The sequence below is a fragment of the Hipposideros armiger genome, unplaced genomic scaffold (genome assembly GCF_001890085.2).
Source record: "Hipposideros armiger isolate ML-2016 unplaced genomic scaffold, ASM189008v1 scaffold_64, whole genome shotgun sequence".
Classification (NCBI taxonomy): Eukaryota; Metazoa; Chordata; class Mammalia; order Chiroptera; family Hipposideridae; genus Hipposideros; species Hipposideros armiger.
The window spans coordinates 4,583,374-4,601,486 of NW_017731414.1; the positions used below are offsets into that span (position 1 = coordinate 4,583,374).

Genomic DNA, 18,113 nt, shown 5'->3' on the forward strand with positions numbered 1-18,113 from the left:
TCTCTCTCTCTCTCCACCTTTTTCCTGTTTCTCTATCTTACTTTTTCTCTTTCTCACTTCCTCCTAAGAAGTCTACCTCTCTATCCCCATCTCGCTTTGAATAGCCTTGTCCTCTGTCTCTCCCTAGCCATCTCCCAGTCTCTCTCAGTCACCTCCTGTTTCTTTTTTCTCTTTCTTTCCTCTCTTCCCACCCTCCCCTGAAGCTGTCTTGCCCTCTGTCTCTCCCTGTTTTTCTTCTTTCCAAAAGGCAAATACTAAGTCAATTGCAAAAGGGAAAGAGCATCGCTCCTCGGCCCCGGTCTCATACATGGAGTCCAGCTTCTCCAAAAGTGAAGGTCCCCCCTTCTCCTCGTTCACCCCCAGTGTCCAAACCCACCGTCCTCAGGAGGGGGGGAGATCAGGGAAGAAGATTCGGAGGTGAAGGGCAGGAAGAGGTCCACGTGACCTTTTCAAAATCAAACTCCCAACATGGTTTCCTCCATCATAGACATCTTCCCCGTCTTTCTGTCCTCTCCAAGCCCCTCATTCCAGATCCTGCCCCAGAAAAAGCCCATACCATGGCCTATAACCAAGACTGCCTTTTCCAAGACCCAAGGAGTGATTTCAAAAGCTTTCTCCACTCCATCCTACCCCAAAACATAATATGATCCTAGGCCAGAAGTCTCCTCCTCAGAATCTCCCCATCTCTACTCAGAATGGCCACTTTTCACTCCTTCTCCACCCCCCACCCCCACCCACCTTCCCGCCCAGGGGGGAGCTACCGCAGGGAGACAGCGACACCTAGAGGTAAAGCGCTGCACTGTGAACCTGTCCCTCCTGAAAGAGCCAAGAGCCAGCGGAAGGAAAGAGCCAAGGAGGGAAAGGAATCCGCTCCTAGGGGAAGGAGGCTTACTGAAGAGGAGCAAGGGGTAGGCCTGGAGAAAACCTCGGGGGCCAGCGCAATAGACATTTCCTTCGCCCACCAACCATACCTCTGCCTCAGGACAGGAAAAGCTGGAGGCTGAAGAAGCGAGAAGAAACGAGCATGGAGCGCCAGCACGGACAGTGGGACATCTGCCCAGACCCTGTCCACCCTCCAAGCCGAGGCAGCAGCTTTACTTCCCGGATTCAGCAAATTCTTAGGTCCCTGAGCAGGACCTGGTGCATCTGGGCCACCAGGAGCAGCTGAGCTGACCCCACCTCACTTGCACCTGCTGCCTCCACCTAGCCAAGCCAGCCAGCCAGCTGGAGCCTTAAGACCAACCCAGTCCTTGGCTTTCCACTGACTTCCCGGCATCCCAGCATCCCAGCAGGCTTCTCACCTCCCATACTGACTATGCCTGAGGTAGACTGAGAAAGGGGCACCCTCAGCAAGCTTGACAATCAGGATATTAGCCCAAGGGGTTGGGACAATAAGAACACTTGCCCTGCCTACCCTACAGGTGGGGCCTAGAGCCCTAGAGATCATCCTTACAGAATCCCGGCTCCTATGCCAAAAGCAAGGGCTTCCCCAATCCTGCCAGCTGGCACATGTGATTGGGGCAGGCGATGATCATGCATCCTCTCACCAAACTGCCTGATTGCCACCTGTCCCAGACTCTTCTACTTGGTGTCATGACCCCCGGAAGCATTCAAGCCCAGCCAGAGAAAGAAATCATGGCAACTCATGGCCAAGAATTCTGAGAGAGTAAAGGTCGGAATGTTGTATCGTGGTGGTTTCCAAGTTCTAGATCAGGAGAAAACTCAGATCCATCAAGAAAGACACATGGAAGAGCTTCTAGAGACACTGGAGACTAAGCGACTACACAGAGCTACAGCCACCCTCCTGCACGGAGGTCCCCACAAGAGCTAGGATGCCAGTTGGAAGTGGGCCCTCTGACCGGACCCTCCAACCCTCACCCCAAGTAGCTTTCCCCATCTCTTTGTCTCCATGGGCATGTCAACACTGGACGTCAGGATGGCTGGGTCAGAAACGCCTCTCCACCCCCAGACCACACTCAGAACCTTGAGGGGGGCACCCTAAAGGCCCTGCTCCTGAGAACATGCTTCACCATGCCCCCAACCCAAGCTCCAGGAAAACCTCTCCCCAAATGGCATTTCCAACCAACTCCCAACTATGGGCTTCCTGCCAGGAAAGGGGCCCTGGGGCTGAAGTTTCCTTGTCACCAACTTATCCCTTCCTTCTTGGCTGGCCTAACCCAGAGCCTTTCAACGTCCTGTGGTCACTCAGTTAACCCCTCACAAAGTGTTGGAAAGGGACTTCTCAAGGGACAGGAACTGAAGGGCTCTGACCAAAGGGGCTGCTGACCCCACTCCTCTACTGCTCTCACCCCCTTCTCTCACCACTCAGCCCCCAGGGTCGCATGCCCCAGGGTGAGCATCTCTGACCAGCACATGCTCTCACACACACCCCTACACATGTACCATAAGAACAGAGAGGATCCTCAGCCCTCTCAGCTGGGAGAAACCTGCCTGCAACACGGGGGTCGGGGCTGGAAATCACCGAGGGAACCATGCAGCTCTCTGCCACCCTGGGTGCTCAGAAGACACGGCTGCCTGGGAGTCCTGCAGGCCTAGGGTGTGAGCAGCTCAGCAGCATGCAATCTGACTGCTTTTCCACAAAATATAATTTTATTTTTCTACTTGGTGCCAGAAAGCTGGGTTTTCAAACCAGTGGGAGAAAAGGTCAGGTTTTATAGCAGCCCCTTCTGAACAAGAGCCCACTTGCAGAGGGTTGCAGGGAAAGGCCACAGGATCTCAGTGGGCCCAGAACACCAACCCACCTTCCTCCCTCAGCCCCTCCCACTTGAGAAGCTGCCTCTGGCTTAGGACAGCAGAACAGTGGAGACCACACCCTAGAGCAGGGCTAAGCCCCCTGGGAAACTCGTGGGGGTGGACAAAGGGGTGGACAGGGCCAAGGGCCCAACCAACATTGGCTGGAATCCCCAGTCCTAGTCAGGAGGGCACTTATCAGACCACCCACATCTTTCTGAGACCAGCACCTACCTCCCCAGGCCTTCCCCTCTCCCCTCCTTCAAGAGGAACAGGGTGCACTCCTGACCCAGCTAGGCAGCCTGCCTCACCACTGGCTACACAGCAGGCCAGGGTGGTAGGAATAGCGCCCACACTAAAGCAAGAATGTGCTCCTTACACTTACACACACACACACACACACACACACACACACACACACACACACATCACCCAGCACCTGCTCCAGGACAGCAGCCTTGCCTGGGACTCCTCGTCAACACACAGCCTTGCAAGCACCCTCTTCTCCTCACCTCCACTCCCAGCATGCTTTCTCTATACCAACTTCCCAAGCCGCTGAGGTTTCATCTAGCATAAAAGAGGGGACAAGGGTTGGGAATTCTGGGTGGGAAAGAGACTGCCCGGGTCGCCAGCACCAGGCAGCCCCTCCCCCCTGCCCTTGGGGTTTTACAGAATAAGCAGCAATCTCCCATCCGATCTGGCTTTTTCAGCCCTCCTCCTCCATCACCCAAGGAAGCAAACTTTGGCCTCCCTCCTTCTTCTTCCCACCAGTTACAGGGTCCCCGGCCTCCAGAGGTGAGAAAAGGAAAGCGGAGAACGCTACTCACAACCCTCCACTCCCGCCCACCCCTGTGGCTGGGCCTGGGCATAGAGGAGGGCAAAGGGTGGGAGAAACTTGAAAAGTGTACCAGGGAGGAGAGCCGAAGGAAGAGGTTCAGGGAGTTGGTAACGGGGTGCATTTTCCAGAGGTTGATTGTTAGGTAAGGGATGGCTGCCAGCCCTCGCCTCACAGATGTCCAACCAGGGGCTCCTGGAGAAATACTCACGCCCTCCACCACGATCGACTGGGGAGTCGAGAAAGGACAGACTGGCAGGATTTTTCTCTCCCGATACCGAGTCTTGTCCCTCCCTCCTCTCTTCCAGATCAAGAGTTGAATTTTTTTTTCTTAAGTTGCCCATTATTTTGAGAGAAATGAGTGCTATCGTTGTGTGAATGACGAGTGTGTGCGTGCGTGTATGCGGGGATGGCTTGGGCGTTCTAAGTCTCCTAACAGATCCCCTCGTGTAACCAGCCAACCCCGACTCCTGCCCTCTGCCCGCAGCCTCACGCCCAGCCCCGCTCAGCTGGCAGCGCCCGGGCAGGCTCGCTCCCCGGCGCCCCGCTCGCCGCCCCCCCCCCATCCCCAAGTCCCCGGCTGCTCTCTGGCGCCCGGACGCGCAGCACCGCGCGGCACCCCAGGCTCCAGCGGACCTGCTGCCCTCACCGCCCGCAGGTACTCACCTAGAAAGAAGAAGAGGCAGAAGGCGTTTGCCAAGATCATGTTAAATAAATCCCACAGGTTTTTGGTTTTTGGGTGTTTTTTTTTTTTGTCTTTCTCCCTTAGGTAAAATAAAAATAACAATAATAATAGCCAAGCAGTGATAATCAGCCCCAAATCCAATGCGGAGATCCCAGCTAGTCCACCCGATGAATATCCTGAGTCCTGCGATTTTCGCCTCTGGCTGGAGCGGGTGGGGAAAGGAGGGCGGTGGGCACCTCTCGAAGCCCCCTTGCCCACTAAAATCAAATGCACAGGTATATCTGTGGCGGTCTGCTTCCCAGCCGACAGCGATCCTGAGGTCTGCCGTCCCTCTGCTGGTCCGGGAGGCGCGGGTCCCCGTGGGTCCGATCCCCTGTGCGCCTCTGGAGGGGCCGGAGGAGGTGGGGGGAGAGGTGGTGGGACTGTGGAGGGCTGGAAGGAATCGGCGAGGATGGGGGTCAGAAAAAAAAAAAGGCAAATAGGAAGCAATCCACCGATGGGGGCAGCGCCAGGGAGCAATCCAGCGAGAGCTTGGAGGACGAGAGCCTGGAGTCGCTTCTTTCTCTCCAAGACGAAGGAAAGATTCCGAAAACCTTCTTTCGCTACCCCTTGGCCGGCTCACTTTTTTCTAATGGAATTCTGGTGCCCGAGCCTCGGCGTGCGAGTGCCTTCCTCCCTCTGCCGCCCGCTCTCTGGCTCTCGCGCTCCGCTCGCTCTCCCCAGCTCTCCCTCGCTCGCCGTTCTCCCGCCCCTCGCCCTCTCTCCTGCTCCTCCCTCCACCCGCCCCCTTCCCCCTTCGCAGCTCCCTCGCCTCGGCTCTCTCGGCTTTCGCGCCCGCGCCCCTCTCCTCCGCCAGGGGCTCGGCGCTGGGGCTCCCAGGCGACTGGAGGCGCGGGGCGCGGGCGCGGCGGAGCAGCGACACTCTGCCGCGGTGGCACGGAGCACGGCGGTGGCGCCGGGGAACGCTAAGCTGAAAGGAGAGCTCGGCCGCCCGCCGTTCCCCGGACTGACCTGACGCCTGGGCCGAAAACGGACGGGCTCTCCCGGCTGCAGCGCAAGCCCCCCCCAAAGCCTCCGCGCTCCCACCACACGCCACCCTCCAAGCTGCGGGCTGGCTGCGCTCTCCAACTACCCCCCCCCGCCCCGCCCCCTCGGCCACCGAGTTGTGGACGCCGGAGGAGGGTCAGCGGAAGCTCTAGGGCGTGGAGTCCAGGACCCCCAGCCATCCCGGGGGTTGGAGGAGGGGCAACAGAGAAACCTCGTTTGGCGGTTTGGGGTTTGGAGAGGGAGCTACGCCCTCCGCGTGCGGCTGCGTCCAAGGCTGGGGAGCCGAAGCCGAGAGTCTCCCCCGAGGCGCCAGGGAAAAGAAGGACCCCTCGGACGCCAGCCGCCAGCATCTCAGTGCAGCCTGTTGGCCCGGGTCTAGCCCCTCGCACACATACACGTGTGCTCTCCACGCGAAGCTCGAGAACTTTCCTCGCAAGCCGGCGGCGCACTTGTCCCCCGCACGCCTAGCGTCGCAGCCCTTCGAGACTCCCTTGCCCCGCTGTCTCCTCCCTGGCGCTGGCAGAAGGCTGCCGAGCCGGGCGCCCTGACCGCCGCCTCCCTGGCAGCCAAACCTGCCCGAACCACGCCGATGGGTCGGGTGGGGGCTCGCACCGCACGCCGGCGTGAGCGCCCAGAGACTACCCGGGCTAGGGCTAAGCGCGAGGCTCGCGGCCCCACGCTCGGCAGTGGGCTGGGCACCGGGGAGTTCTCCTGGGCAGTGGGCAGCTCCTCGCATCCCAGGCTTCGGAGGCAGTCCTCCTCCCCGAGCCTGGAAGGGGGCAATTGATCCATCTGTCGAAGGGCCAGGCTTACTGGCGTGTTTTAGTCACAGAATTTACAATAAACGCCCAGAAACACCAAAAAGGAAACGTCTGGCTGGGAAAGGGGCTGAAATAGAGGTGAGGTTGCTGACACGTTCCGGCAAGAAGGGCGAGGCGGCGGGGCTGGGGACACGCGGGGGCACACACACACCCACGCACGCAGGGCACCCGTTTCACGCTCCCTCCTGACATATCCTCAGATACATTAGCGCTGCCTGCACCCCTCGGCTCTGGCGCACACATTCCTGCATGCAGCGCCGCGCTCTCCCCGTGTGCTGGCGTGGGGTACGCTCAGTGCCTCGTAAACTTTCGGCCCTACCCAAAACCGGATCTGAGCTCCACTTAAGGCGTACTTGGTGGTGCCTTTTTAGATGCATTTTTAAATGAGCAAGACTGGAAAAGAGTAAATGCTAGAAACCGACCTGGGCGCGAATGGAGGGGTCACTCACAAAACCAGCAGCTTTCGCTGGTGGGAAAGCTAGAGGGAGCAACTTCCATCTTGCGGATTTAGGCGGGAACGCGGCTTTTCCTGCCTTGGGAACGCAGAGCTCTGAATCTCCTCTGAACGCCTCTCTCATTTGGCGCATCCTGGGGCGTTGGCCCTCGCTCCACCCTGTCCCGGCCGTGGAGTGGTGTCTGATGGAGGCGTGGCCCTAGCTGGTTAGTGGAGGACTTGGGCCAAGAGAGCTTGGGGATTGGAGCTGGGGTGAACCCCCACGGGGCTGCCCTCCTGTCGTATCTCTTCAGTTCTAGGAAATCGGTTAACATCTGACAAGATCTCCTGGCTTCTTCCCCAAAATTGGGCTACTTAAGGAATGGGTTTCAGAAAATTCAGAAAAGTGTAGGTTAGAGGATGAAAACCCGACAGGAATTATACTGCTGGGTAGTCCTTGACCACAGGCCAGAGGCTGGGAGCCTGGCATGTATGAACTTTCTCCCTCTGCTCCCCTCCTTCCAGTGGCCCAGGCACTCTTCATCACCTCCACGTTTTTGTATCCCACTCAACTTTTCCCTCCTCCAAGGGCTCTACTCCAGGCTCCACAATTACTGCTCAGTACATCCCTCGCTCTCCTCCAAAAATGTTTGTAAATGTCTTAACCCTCGCTGGGCATAAGGAGGAAAGCTCTGTATGTGGGAGCTTTATCCTGCCCTCTTTTCAGAGAAGGCGCTGAGAAAGCAGCAATGGACATGCAGGGGTTGGCTCCCACTAGTTTCCTGAGGTGGACGGAGGGGAATCTGGTAGCAGGAGGTAAGTGGTGGAGGCTTTTCGGGGACACAGGGGTCACCCAGCCTTCATAAGGACAGCGGGCAATGCCGGCCAGACCAGCACTCGGCCTGTTGGGGCTGTGGGGTACTTTGACCTTGGGTCCTCTCTTCCTTCTCACATTACATCCCACTCTCTGCCAACCGTAACCCTCCATCAGAGCTGCCCTAAGATTTGGTAGAGTTCACGTGTCACACCGTTATTTTCTGAGCGTCTGTTATGTGTGAGGGATCTGTGCCAGGATCTGCAAAGGAAACACAGATGAACACCTACTAGTCATAGGCAATTTAATCTTGCGGAACCTCAGTTATCTTATCTATAAAATGGGGATTTTAAAAAACCAACCTGGTACAGATGAGATGAGATACGGTACACAGAGCAGCTAGTTCATAGACAGTTCATAAAATGTCACCCGTTTCCTCTGGAATCCAGAAGAAGAATTGGGAATCCATGACAAGACATAAAACCTAAGTGACAAACAAGAAGCAGAGAGGAAAGGCTCTGGGGGTTCAAGGGAAATAGAGACTGCTTGTAGAGGATCGAGGCTAGGAGATCTTGAAAGAGGAAGTCACAGGAGAAGGGAATCAGCAGATGCAAGCAAAAGCCCTCCGTCCCGGATACACTTTCACAGGCCCTCAGGTACTGCATTCCTTCAGACCACCTTAAAGGGCCCGTTCCAGCAGCCCCTGAGCTCACCAGTACATGAGCCTCCTGCCCACCCAAGACAGGCCCTCCCCATCACAGATCCAGGAGTTGTCATGTGCAGGGACAGGAAAGAGGATACCTGGTTGAGGCCTTTCCTTTCTTCCTTTTGCCCTGATCTCTCTAAGGCCTGATGGTCTTCTGGGATGGATTCTCTGGAGGGCAAGAGCAGTAAAGAAGCAGAGATAGGGAAGAAGGACTATGAGAAGGGGAAAGGGTTGCAGCCTCACCCCAGTAGACACACGCATTAGCTGCACAAGTAAGCTGACCAGACTCGTGCCACTCCCAGCCAAATCTCATCCTTTCCCTTCCTTTGGTGGAGGGCAAAGGGCTGAGGGTTTTCCCTTGCCCCAGAGATCAAAACCAACCAGGAATAAAGAGAAGAAGGTTTCAGGAGCCACAGAGCTGGCAAGCAGAGGTGCCATGGGACAGCCGCTGACCCAGGGCCTCCCACAATCCATCAACCAGCCCAAACTTATTGGATCCATCTCTGTCCCCAGCACAGTGCCAGGGCCGTGGGGAATACGCCCTGAGCAGGCCCACCCTTGCCACAGAAGCATGTACAGATAGACTTAGGTCAGGTACCCATGAAGAGAGTGGGCAACCCCAGGGTACACGGGGGCCGAGTGAGAGGAAAGAGGGGTTAAGCCCCACTGGGTTTCAGGAGGACTTCCGAAAGAGGCAGGATCTGAGCTGGACCGCAAAGATGGTAGAATGTTGCTGAGCACAGAAGAGGGCAATCTAAGAAGCGGGCAGCATAGGCAGAAGAACAGCGGTAAGAAACATCTGAGAAACAGTCTAAGAGTTGCGGGGAAGCAAGCCCACAGGTGGGAGAAGATCCGGGAGGTCCAACTGGGATGCACAGTGGGCACTGAAGCATTGAAGGCTTCAGGCTTGCACCCCTAGGAGCCAATGAAGGTTTTTGAGCCGGTGAGTGACATGACCTGAGAATGGGGTTCTAGAAAGATTGATCTGACAACTCTGTGAAGGATGGAGACAAGAGACCCATGTAGGAGGCAACTGTAACAGTCTCAGCCCAAGGCAATGAGGGCCCAAAACAGGAGATGGGGCCCTGGATGAAGGTGGTGGCTGTCAGAGGCACTGTGACGATAAACCAGCAAGAGGTTGGCGACAGATGTGACACAGTGGACAGGGAGGAGGGAATTTGCCTTCTGCTTAGATGGTGGCCAGGCCAGGACAAAGCGACCGGCCCAGACCTCTGAGGCTTTTGTCATTGGAAAAAGTACAGTAGCCAACTTTATGGCAAGATACATACTGATATTCCTTTAATTCTTACAATAACCCCATGGGGTAGGTACTATTAATAGCCCTCCTTCAAATGAGAAAACTGAAGCAAGAAAAGTGATTTCAGTTGCCTGAGGTTATATTTAAGTGGCAGAACCAGGTTTGAACTCCAGCAGTTGGGACCCAGGGTCCTACCTTGGTAACTTCTGTGAGCTGAGTAAATAAGCTAAATGATGGCTCTCCGGGCTGTAAATTTTCACGTCCCAGTTCAGAACACCTTAAATACGCCTTTCTCCCTCCCCTGTAAAGCAGCAGTGTGACGACATCAAGAGAATTCTAATTTCTCTTTATCTATCCTGTGGCCCTTGCCTGGCCTCATCCGTGGAGTTCAAGTCTAGAGCCTTAAAAAGGTCCTATCCGGCAAGACACAGCTCCACAGGGCCCAGCTCATCCACAGGCTTTCCCAGCCCCCGGCTAGCCTCTGTCTCCTTCCTAATGGCAGGCTGACCCCCTCACCAACATTCCCTCCCCACTGGGCCACTCCAGATCTGGAGGTCCATTCTGGCTGGAATGGAGACCAGCAGGGATTTAACTAAACCATCCGATTCCCAAAGAGAGAGCAGGGCTGCCAGGCAGGGTGGGTGGGACCTGCCCAGGAGGAGGGAAGAAATGCATACCACTGCATTCAGGGGCATTGATTTCTCTAATTGATTTCAGTCAATGTTCTCTTGCTTCATCATTTTCTTTAGAGGTAGGCACCGAAGGAGGTGGGAATCTGGCTTTACTTAGCCACTCCTCAGGGCCTCAGAGACCTCTCTGCAGCCCCACCCAGGCCTGGGAGCCCCCAGCCCCAGGGTAGCCCATTAGAGGGGGAGGAGGCAGGAATGCAGATGGAGGTTACTGGCTGGAAGCTATCAGCACCACCCTACTGGATCTAGCACCTCAAGGTTTCACAACTTCCTCTCTGGCCTGGAGCCCTCACAACATCCTGGGAGGAAGGCGGGGCACAATTACCTTCCTTTCCAAGTGAACACACTCAGGCTTGAGGATCGCTGATGAGGAGGCCAAGGTCACAACGCAGCCAGCAAGTGGCAGAGCCAGGACTCAAAAGCAGGTTCTCCTACACCCTGGTCTCGTGAGCTATTCGCTCTTCACACTGAAACCTAGCACCCATCAGCCAGCACTGCTTTCTCCCTCCTAGAAAATCATGGAGGAGATGAAGAAGGCATCCAACAATTTTTGGCACTGCCTTTTTGTGCATCCAGGAGGGGCCTAGGAAGGGCTGTTTCTCTAAACGCCTATTTCACCAGAAGCGACAGATGTCCTGAGAAAGCTGTGAAGCCCCCACGCCTCCCCTGTCCCCTTCACAACTCCCCAGTGGCCTCAGGAGCTGGGCTGGTAATGGCCCTTCTGGTGAGCTACTGTCAGCTTAAAATATCCCAGCTCAGTCAAGCCTCCTCCCCGCTGGCCCTGACTACACTGCACTCCGCCCGTGTCGGCAACAGCCACGCCACGCCTTGGCGTTGCCCTAGTGCCAGCGCTGTGCTTGGCAGACCCCAGCTGCCTGGAACAGCCCCACGGCCTCTCTCCTGAGCACCCACACCCACCCCAGCTCTTAGGCACTGGCGATCTGCCAGGTTACCCAAGGTCAGAGGTAGAATCCAGGGAGAGGGGCAGTGATTGTTTCTGCCAAGCTGTGGGGAGCCAGCTCCTGCTATGGGGAGCCCCCAGGAGAGCTCTCAGCCCCAGTGGCTCCCTATAGGGCCTGTGTCTTTATTTAGCCAAGCCTGACAAGGTAGGTGGGGCATCGGAGTTAGGTCTGAGATGGACTGTCACTTGAAGGGCTCAGCTCTGTCTCCAGGGTCTAGAAGGCAGCTCACAGGGGGCTCTGGACAGAAAATGGGGACCAGAGTATCCCTCTCTGAGCAGACATGCTTTCCCTGGGCCTGATCCAGCGTTTGGCCACATAACCACATTTACCAGCATGCCCACCTCCCTCACCCTGATTTCATGTCCTGGGAACCTCTCTATTCCCATCGTTCAGAACATTCTCTCCTTACTCCCACTATCCCCACGCACTAGTGCTTTCTCACTATCCTGTCTCTCTCACCTGAGTAGGAAATTATGCTATTCCCAGTGGGAGGGGCGATGTGTAACCCAAATGAATGAATTGCTAATGGTAAAATTTTAATCATCATGGGCCCTCAGTTTCTTCAGGTTGGAAGGAACCTTCCAGGACAACAATAATAAACAGCCAACAGGGGCAGAGCACTCAACAGCTTACAGAGCTTTTTCTATAAATCTGTCTCGCTGAGGCCTCCCACACAGCCTCTGAGGTGGGCAGATGAGAAAACTTCAAGTCCAGGCATCAAGTGACTTGTCCATCATGCACAGTCAGTGAATTGCTAACTTAGGACTTGAACCCAGGTGTTTGACCTGATTCCAAATGCCCTATTTGTGAGGTGGCCTTTGCTTAAATCCTTCAGAAACGTAAACTTAAATACTTTTTCATTGTAAAAACTAAAACAATTTCACAGAAACACTACCCAGGATAGGGTGCTTATTTTTCCTGGGGCCCCCATTCCACAGTCTCAGACAGCTGGGATAATTGAGTTTTTCCTTAGGCCAAGATGGAATTTGTCTCCCCATGACTCCTATGTCCACAAGGATGGGAACTATGGGGAGTCGCCATGAGTCCCTCAGATTGCATGTGCCCATGGAGAGCCAGCTGCCATCAACCTCCCTGGTCACAGGCCTGTTCTGGATACTGTTTGCTTTCAGCAGGGCAGGCAGAGGCTGCTCCTAATGAAGCCATCGGGTGCCCTGCCCACCTACTACTCCCCAACCCAAGTCACCACAGAGAAGAAGTCATCACATCTGCAAAGCCCACTCCAGGACGGGCCATTCCCAGGGGTCGAGGCACCTGCTGCCTCCCTACTACAAAATGGGTGAGTCCCTGCTCCCTGGAGGGGAGGGGCTGCCTGCACTAGGGGGTCTGCACTGTTGATAGCAGTGGGAGCTTCAGGATTCTGCAATGTTCCCAGCCCTGGGACAGTCCCGTCTCTCCACATTCTTGCTACCTGGCTCCCGGGCAACACCCCAGCTGCAAGTGTGGCATGGTAGCAAGAGGCCAGGATAGGGTTCAGGTTATAGCTTTGGCTTGGTTATAGCTTTGACTAGCTCTGTCCCCAGCCATGTATGTCACCTTAGCTCCTCTGGGATAATACCCCCCACCCTGCCCACCTCACACAGGAGCAGGAAGATCAAGGAGACATTGAAGGTGACAGTACCTTGAAATGTCTGAGATACTCTGCAGCTGCAAGAAGCAATCATGGCGTTTGGGGGCAGCCCATGTCCCATGGTGATTCTGGGCCACTTTCCCACCTGCTTCAGGAAGAGGCAGCCCCCACCCAGTGACCGGCTTGGGACAGCTCTTGCTGGTCTAGTGACTTGAGCTCCATGGTAACGAGGAGCACTCCCTTTCCATGGGAGAACCGAGGCCTCCAGAGCTCGGCGCTCTTCATACTCCGCCGAAAATGCCTGTTTTCTTGTCTGTACGTCTCACTCAACTCAAAGCTCTCTGTGGACAGGACCTATGTCCTCTTCATCCCTGTGTCATTAGAGGCTGGCACATGGAAAGTGCTCAGTAAGTGCTTGTGGAAGGAAGGAAGAAAAAGGGAGAACGGAAGGAAGCAAGGGAGGGAAAGAGGGAGGGAGGGAAGAAGGGAGGGAGGGAAGGAAGAAATGATGACTCTTACCTGATACAACCTTAGCACAGGGACTCAAGCCAGGATCACTGACCTGGTTCAAAGCACTTACCCCTGTTACTGGACTCACTAGGGTGTCACTGACCCACTCGTGAATGCCTTTCCTTCCATTTTTTTCTCCTTAGAAAAAAAATGATACATCTGACCAGAGGATTTTTTTTTTTTGCCATTTAAGTTCTTTTAATTCAAACTAGATTGGCTTATGCTCTTCACTGTAAAGTCTAATTCTATAAAGATTTAGTACACATATTAAAATTTTCAATCGACACGATGAATTGCCTCGCTCCTACTTGTTAGCATGTGATCCCCACACCCCACACTCTGGGCCAGTGACCCTAATAAGTTTTTAGTCTAAAGAAATGAAGCAGCTGCAACGTCAGTTGTCCCCCAGCTGAACCCCCCTGAAGCAAGTGCCAGGGGCACAGTCCCCCAAGAATGGGTGCCAGTGCCTGGAGCACAAATCCCCCAAGAAGGAGTTTCTGAACAAAGGAGCAGTGCTGGTCTGGTGCCTCTCACAGGTGGTCAGCGCCTCCTACCTCTGGCCCCCTGTGTCCCCACTGCAAGGTGCACCCTGTGGGGGGAGGGGAACCTCTAGTTTCCAGCAAACTGACCTGCTATCCCATTTCCTCTCCGCCAGCTGCCACTTTGGAAGGCAGTCTGATAAACCGATCCCACGCCAAGTGATAATCTATGTATTTTAAGAGTTGCCAATGCGTTGCATTTTCCAGAACTAGCAAAATTGATAATGGTCTCTTCTTTTGCAATCAATCCCAATCAATCAATCATTGAATTCTTCAATATCTTCTTGGCATTCCTCTCAAACACGAGCAGATTTTAAAGAAATATGGACAGACAAAGCCTTAATGCAGGCAATGGCCCTCTAACTGTAGAAATCAGGCACAGGAGACAGGGATTCAGATGAGATCCCGGATGGAGAATTTGCAGCATCTATGCGCCTCTCCCCTCTCCTAACCATGGCAGACACTGTTAATTGATGGCAGCTAAGCCTTCTCAACGCAGCGCTCCAGGCAGCCACAAGCAGTCACTTGTGGTGGGCACACAGGTCCATCTAATCCATTTGTAGGTACCGACTGGATGAATTTTGAATGTCCTCAAGTTCTAAGATCTGGGGTTCTGGGGGGGGGGCTGGGAGGCTGCTCCCTCCACCCTTCAAGTCACACTATAGGCTGACCTGAGCTGCCCAGCCATGCCAGGCGTGTCCAGTAGGGGTGGCCAAAAGGCTTTTCAAAAGATGGAGACCTCCCACTCCCCAAAGGAGGAAGGGAAAGGGTCTGTTGGAGGAGACCTATTGTGCCAAGAAAAAGGATGAGCCCTGTTGGAATCTGATGGCCAGTTAGAACAAATCTCTGCCACAGAAGGGCTTCTACTTCCCATCAACCCTCAGGGAGAGGCATTTCTTCCTGAGGTACTGCTCACAGCCCCTGCGGGACCACCACCCCCAATGCTCCATCCTTCTGCTCCTGGATGGGACCCAAGCCACCAGAGGATGAGAAAGGGCCTCCCCTCAGGTTCCCCCCTCAATCCTCAATAAGAAACCAGGTGCAACAATGAGCCAGCCACCCACAGTATCACAAGGGCAGCCAACCCAGCCCTGGCATTTCCACAGGGGCCGGAGACAGATGCCATGTGGGCCCCAGGGGACGCAGCCAGAGGGGAGGAGAGAAGGCAGCCTGAGCATGGTCCCCACATGCTACACCACTGTCATAGACCCGTGCCTTCAGAACTCAAGTGAGAACTTCCTTTCCTGCCTCCTTCACCTGCTTCCTCCTTCCCATTCGTTCAAGGGGAACACTGTTGAGACTTACTACACTGCAGGCCCCTTCCTGCTATTGAGGGTATGGCAGATAAGGCTCTCCCCGCGGGGAGCATCCTTTCCAGTCCTCTCCTCAATATACCACCTCAGTCCAGCCAGGCCCTTCTCCACTATGACATCACCTCATAAGCCCATTACTGGCCTTTGGAAGCAAGAAATGCAAATGTAACTGGAAGGCCTTAACCCAGCGTCCTGGCAATACAATTTCATTTGATGCTCAATACTGCCTGTGCAGCAGCAGGCCGGGATTATTGGCCATGAAGATAGGGCTCACTCCTGGTCCTGCCACTTACTAGCTGTGTGACCTTGGACCTCTAACCTTGATGTGCCTCAAAATGGGGACAGCAGGCCTGCCCGGCCCACCTCACACAATTGGTGTCTCATTCAGCCATCATTACAGCACCTGCTGCAATAGACACAGACACACAAAATCAACTAACATGGCATCTGTCTTGAATAAAAGAGGATGGAGACTATTTCAGCCTGGTTGGGGGAGGCAGATGTATTAAACAAGTAAAAACAACAACAAACAAGTTTGGAAGCTACAGTGGAAGAATTAGGGTACAGTGGAGAGGTGGGCTACTTGAAGAACAGATATGGGTAGACATGGGGATTTTAGAGAAGCCATTTCATAAAGAAGTAACACTGAGCTCTTAGCAGCAGGCATTCCCATATAGGTAATTGTTCCAAGGATCAAAAAAGATGATAGGTGTGAACCTGCTCTATAATAAACTGTGAAAAGCTGTACAGCACGAGGTACTAGTTTTACTATTAATGTAACATGCCAGCTCTCCGGCAACCAAAATCGGTTGTATTTGTTAAGCTAGGCTATACTGCAGCAAAAAAAAAAACAACCGCTGAGTCTCCTACGATGACACTGCAGACGTTTATTTCTTCTGCTCCACACAGTCACGCAGGACCCAGGCTGACTGATGCACTATCACCTCCCTTCTCCTGGAACACAAAGCCCCCTCAGTTACTGAGGCGAGTGAGATATGTCACTTTCTCCTACAACCCATTGGCCGGAACCAATTATGAGGTTTGTTTCACTGCATTGGGACTGGTAGATGCAGGGCAAGACATAGGATGTCCTGGGGGCATCGGTGTCTTTATCACAGAGACCAAAGAAAAACTCTTTGCATCCTGCAAAACCTGGGTGTTTGGCTACTCAGACTTCTTTAGGGAATTCTGCATCTGGCCCCTCAGGGCCAAGCAATCTGTGAGGCACGGATGGGACCCACATTCTTCCTAACTCCAGAGTGACTGGTCGTGGCAGAGAACCAAGGAACAACCACAAGATTGAGCTTATTTCTGTGACTCAGGTGAGCTAGAGTTAAAACAATAATAAACATAGCTAACATTTATTGAGCACTTACTATGTGCTAAGTCAATATCACCTGTATTATTTCATTTAAGCCTCTTGATAACCCAAATAGGTAAATGGTATTGTCAGCCCCAGCTGAAGATAATGAAGATAATAAAGAAGTCCAGGTTCTTAGTATTCTTCAGTGAGGAAAATAACAGAGCCAGGAAATGGAATGCAGAACTACCCTGTCTCCAAAGACCATTCAGCTTACCACCAAGCCACACTACCTTCCATAGCAGAATTAATTACACACACACACACACACAATTTGCAGGCCCGAGATCTGGATTCTCAGCCTGGTTCTGTCACTGGCCTATATGGCTTTGGCTAAGTCACTTCATCTCTCTGAACCTCAATTTCCTTAAAACTGTAAAACAGAAGAAATAGAATACCTATCTCATGGGATTGTTGAAAGAATCAAAAGAGTATCTCTTAATTCATTATCTTATAGAAAAGAGTTTTTGTCAGCTATCAATTTCTCTGCTGTTACATGGCTATACACACACACACACACACACACACACACACACACGGTCTGACAATTAAGTTCACGAACTTGTTGCAACGATGTTGCTAACCTTTTTTGATATCAGAGGGATTATTCATTATGAATCTGTACCAACTGGACAGACAGTTAACCAAGTTTACTATTTGGAAGCGCAGAAAAGGCTGCATGAAAAAGTTAGACGACCCGAACTTTTCGCCAACAATTCACGGCTCTTGCATCACGACAATGCGCCAGTTCACACAGCACTGTCTGTGAGGGAATTTTTAGCCAGTAAACAAATAACTATTGGAACACCCTCCCTACTCACCTGATCTGTGCCCCAATGACTTTTTTGTTTACCCAAAGAGAAAGGAAATATTGAAAGGAATACATTTTGATGACATTCAAGACATCAAGGGTAATACGACGATAGCTCTGATGGCCATTCCAGAAAGAGAGCTCCAAAATTGCTTTGAAGCATGGACTAGGTGCTGGCGTCAGTGCATAGTTTCCCAAGGGGAGTACTTCAAAGGTGACTGTAGTGATATTCAGCAATGAGGTATGTAGCACTTTTCCTAGAACTCCTAGATGAGTTCACAAACTTAATTGTCTGAGCTCTTATGTGTGTGTGTGTGTGTGTGTGTGTGTGTGTAGTAGACAGATGATAGATAGATAGATAGATAGTTAGATGATAGATAGATAGATAGATAGATAGATAGATAGATAGATAGATAGATAGACATAGAGATAATCTGTGGATTAAACATCGCCTAGGGACAAGGCATGGGTCTGAAAGGAGATCACACCTGCTGGTCCCTTATCCCCTGAGGAGTCTTGCTGACACACCTGAACCAGCCCCAGCCAACTACAACTAGTTGTAGGCCTTCCTGGCCTCTTCCTCTGGTTTCATACTCCCTCTGACAACTCTGCCACAGCCTTTTTTTCCTGCGGAGGTTTTTGTAATATTTCTCCTAAGTGCGACAGCCACATCAATAAGTTCCATTGCATCACGAGTGTGATTGAAGAGCAGAGTGTCTGGCTTGCTGGCTGGGGTTCTGGTCCGATGCACAAGGCACTATCTCACACACACACACACTCCCCTCCACCACCACAGCCTGGCCTCTTCTGCCCTTTCTAGCCCTTTTCCCCTCCTCTGGCATGCAATTGCATTCTGCTCCAGGTCTCCTGCGCCAGCCTGCCCAGTCCACACATCCAACCTCTAAGGCGCTCACCGCAGGTCCTACCCTTCCCAACCCACAGCTTTCACTATAGACATTTCTTCCACCTAGAATATTCTCCCACCATCTCT

The 18,113-nt window shown here is 53.4% G+C and overlaps 1 protein-coding gene across 1 annotated transcript in view; it reads right to left on the minus strand.

The window, feature by feature from the left end:
- Positions 1–4,979, minus strand: part of GFRA2 (GDNF family receptor alpha 2) — a 99,157-nt gene extending 94,178 nt beyond the window's left edge. Inside the window, exon 1 of the mRNA XM_019641849.1 lies at positions 4,253–4,979. Within this exon, the coding sequence (XP_019497394.1) occupies positions 4,253–4,292 (40 nt within the window). The 5' untranslated portion in view covers positions 4,293–4,979. The remainder of the gene's footprint in view (positions 1–4,252) is intronic.
- Between the last annotated feature and the right edge of the window lie 13,134 nt (positions 4,980–18,113).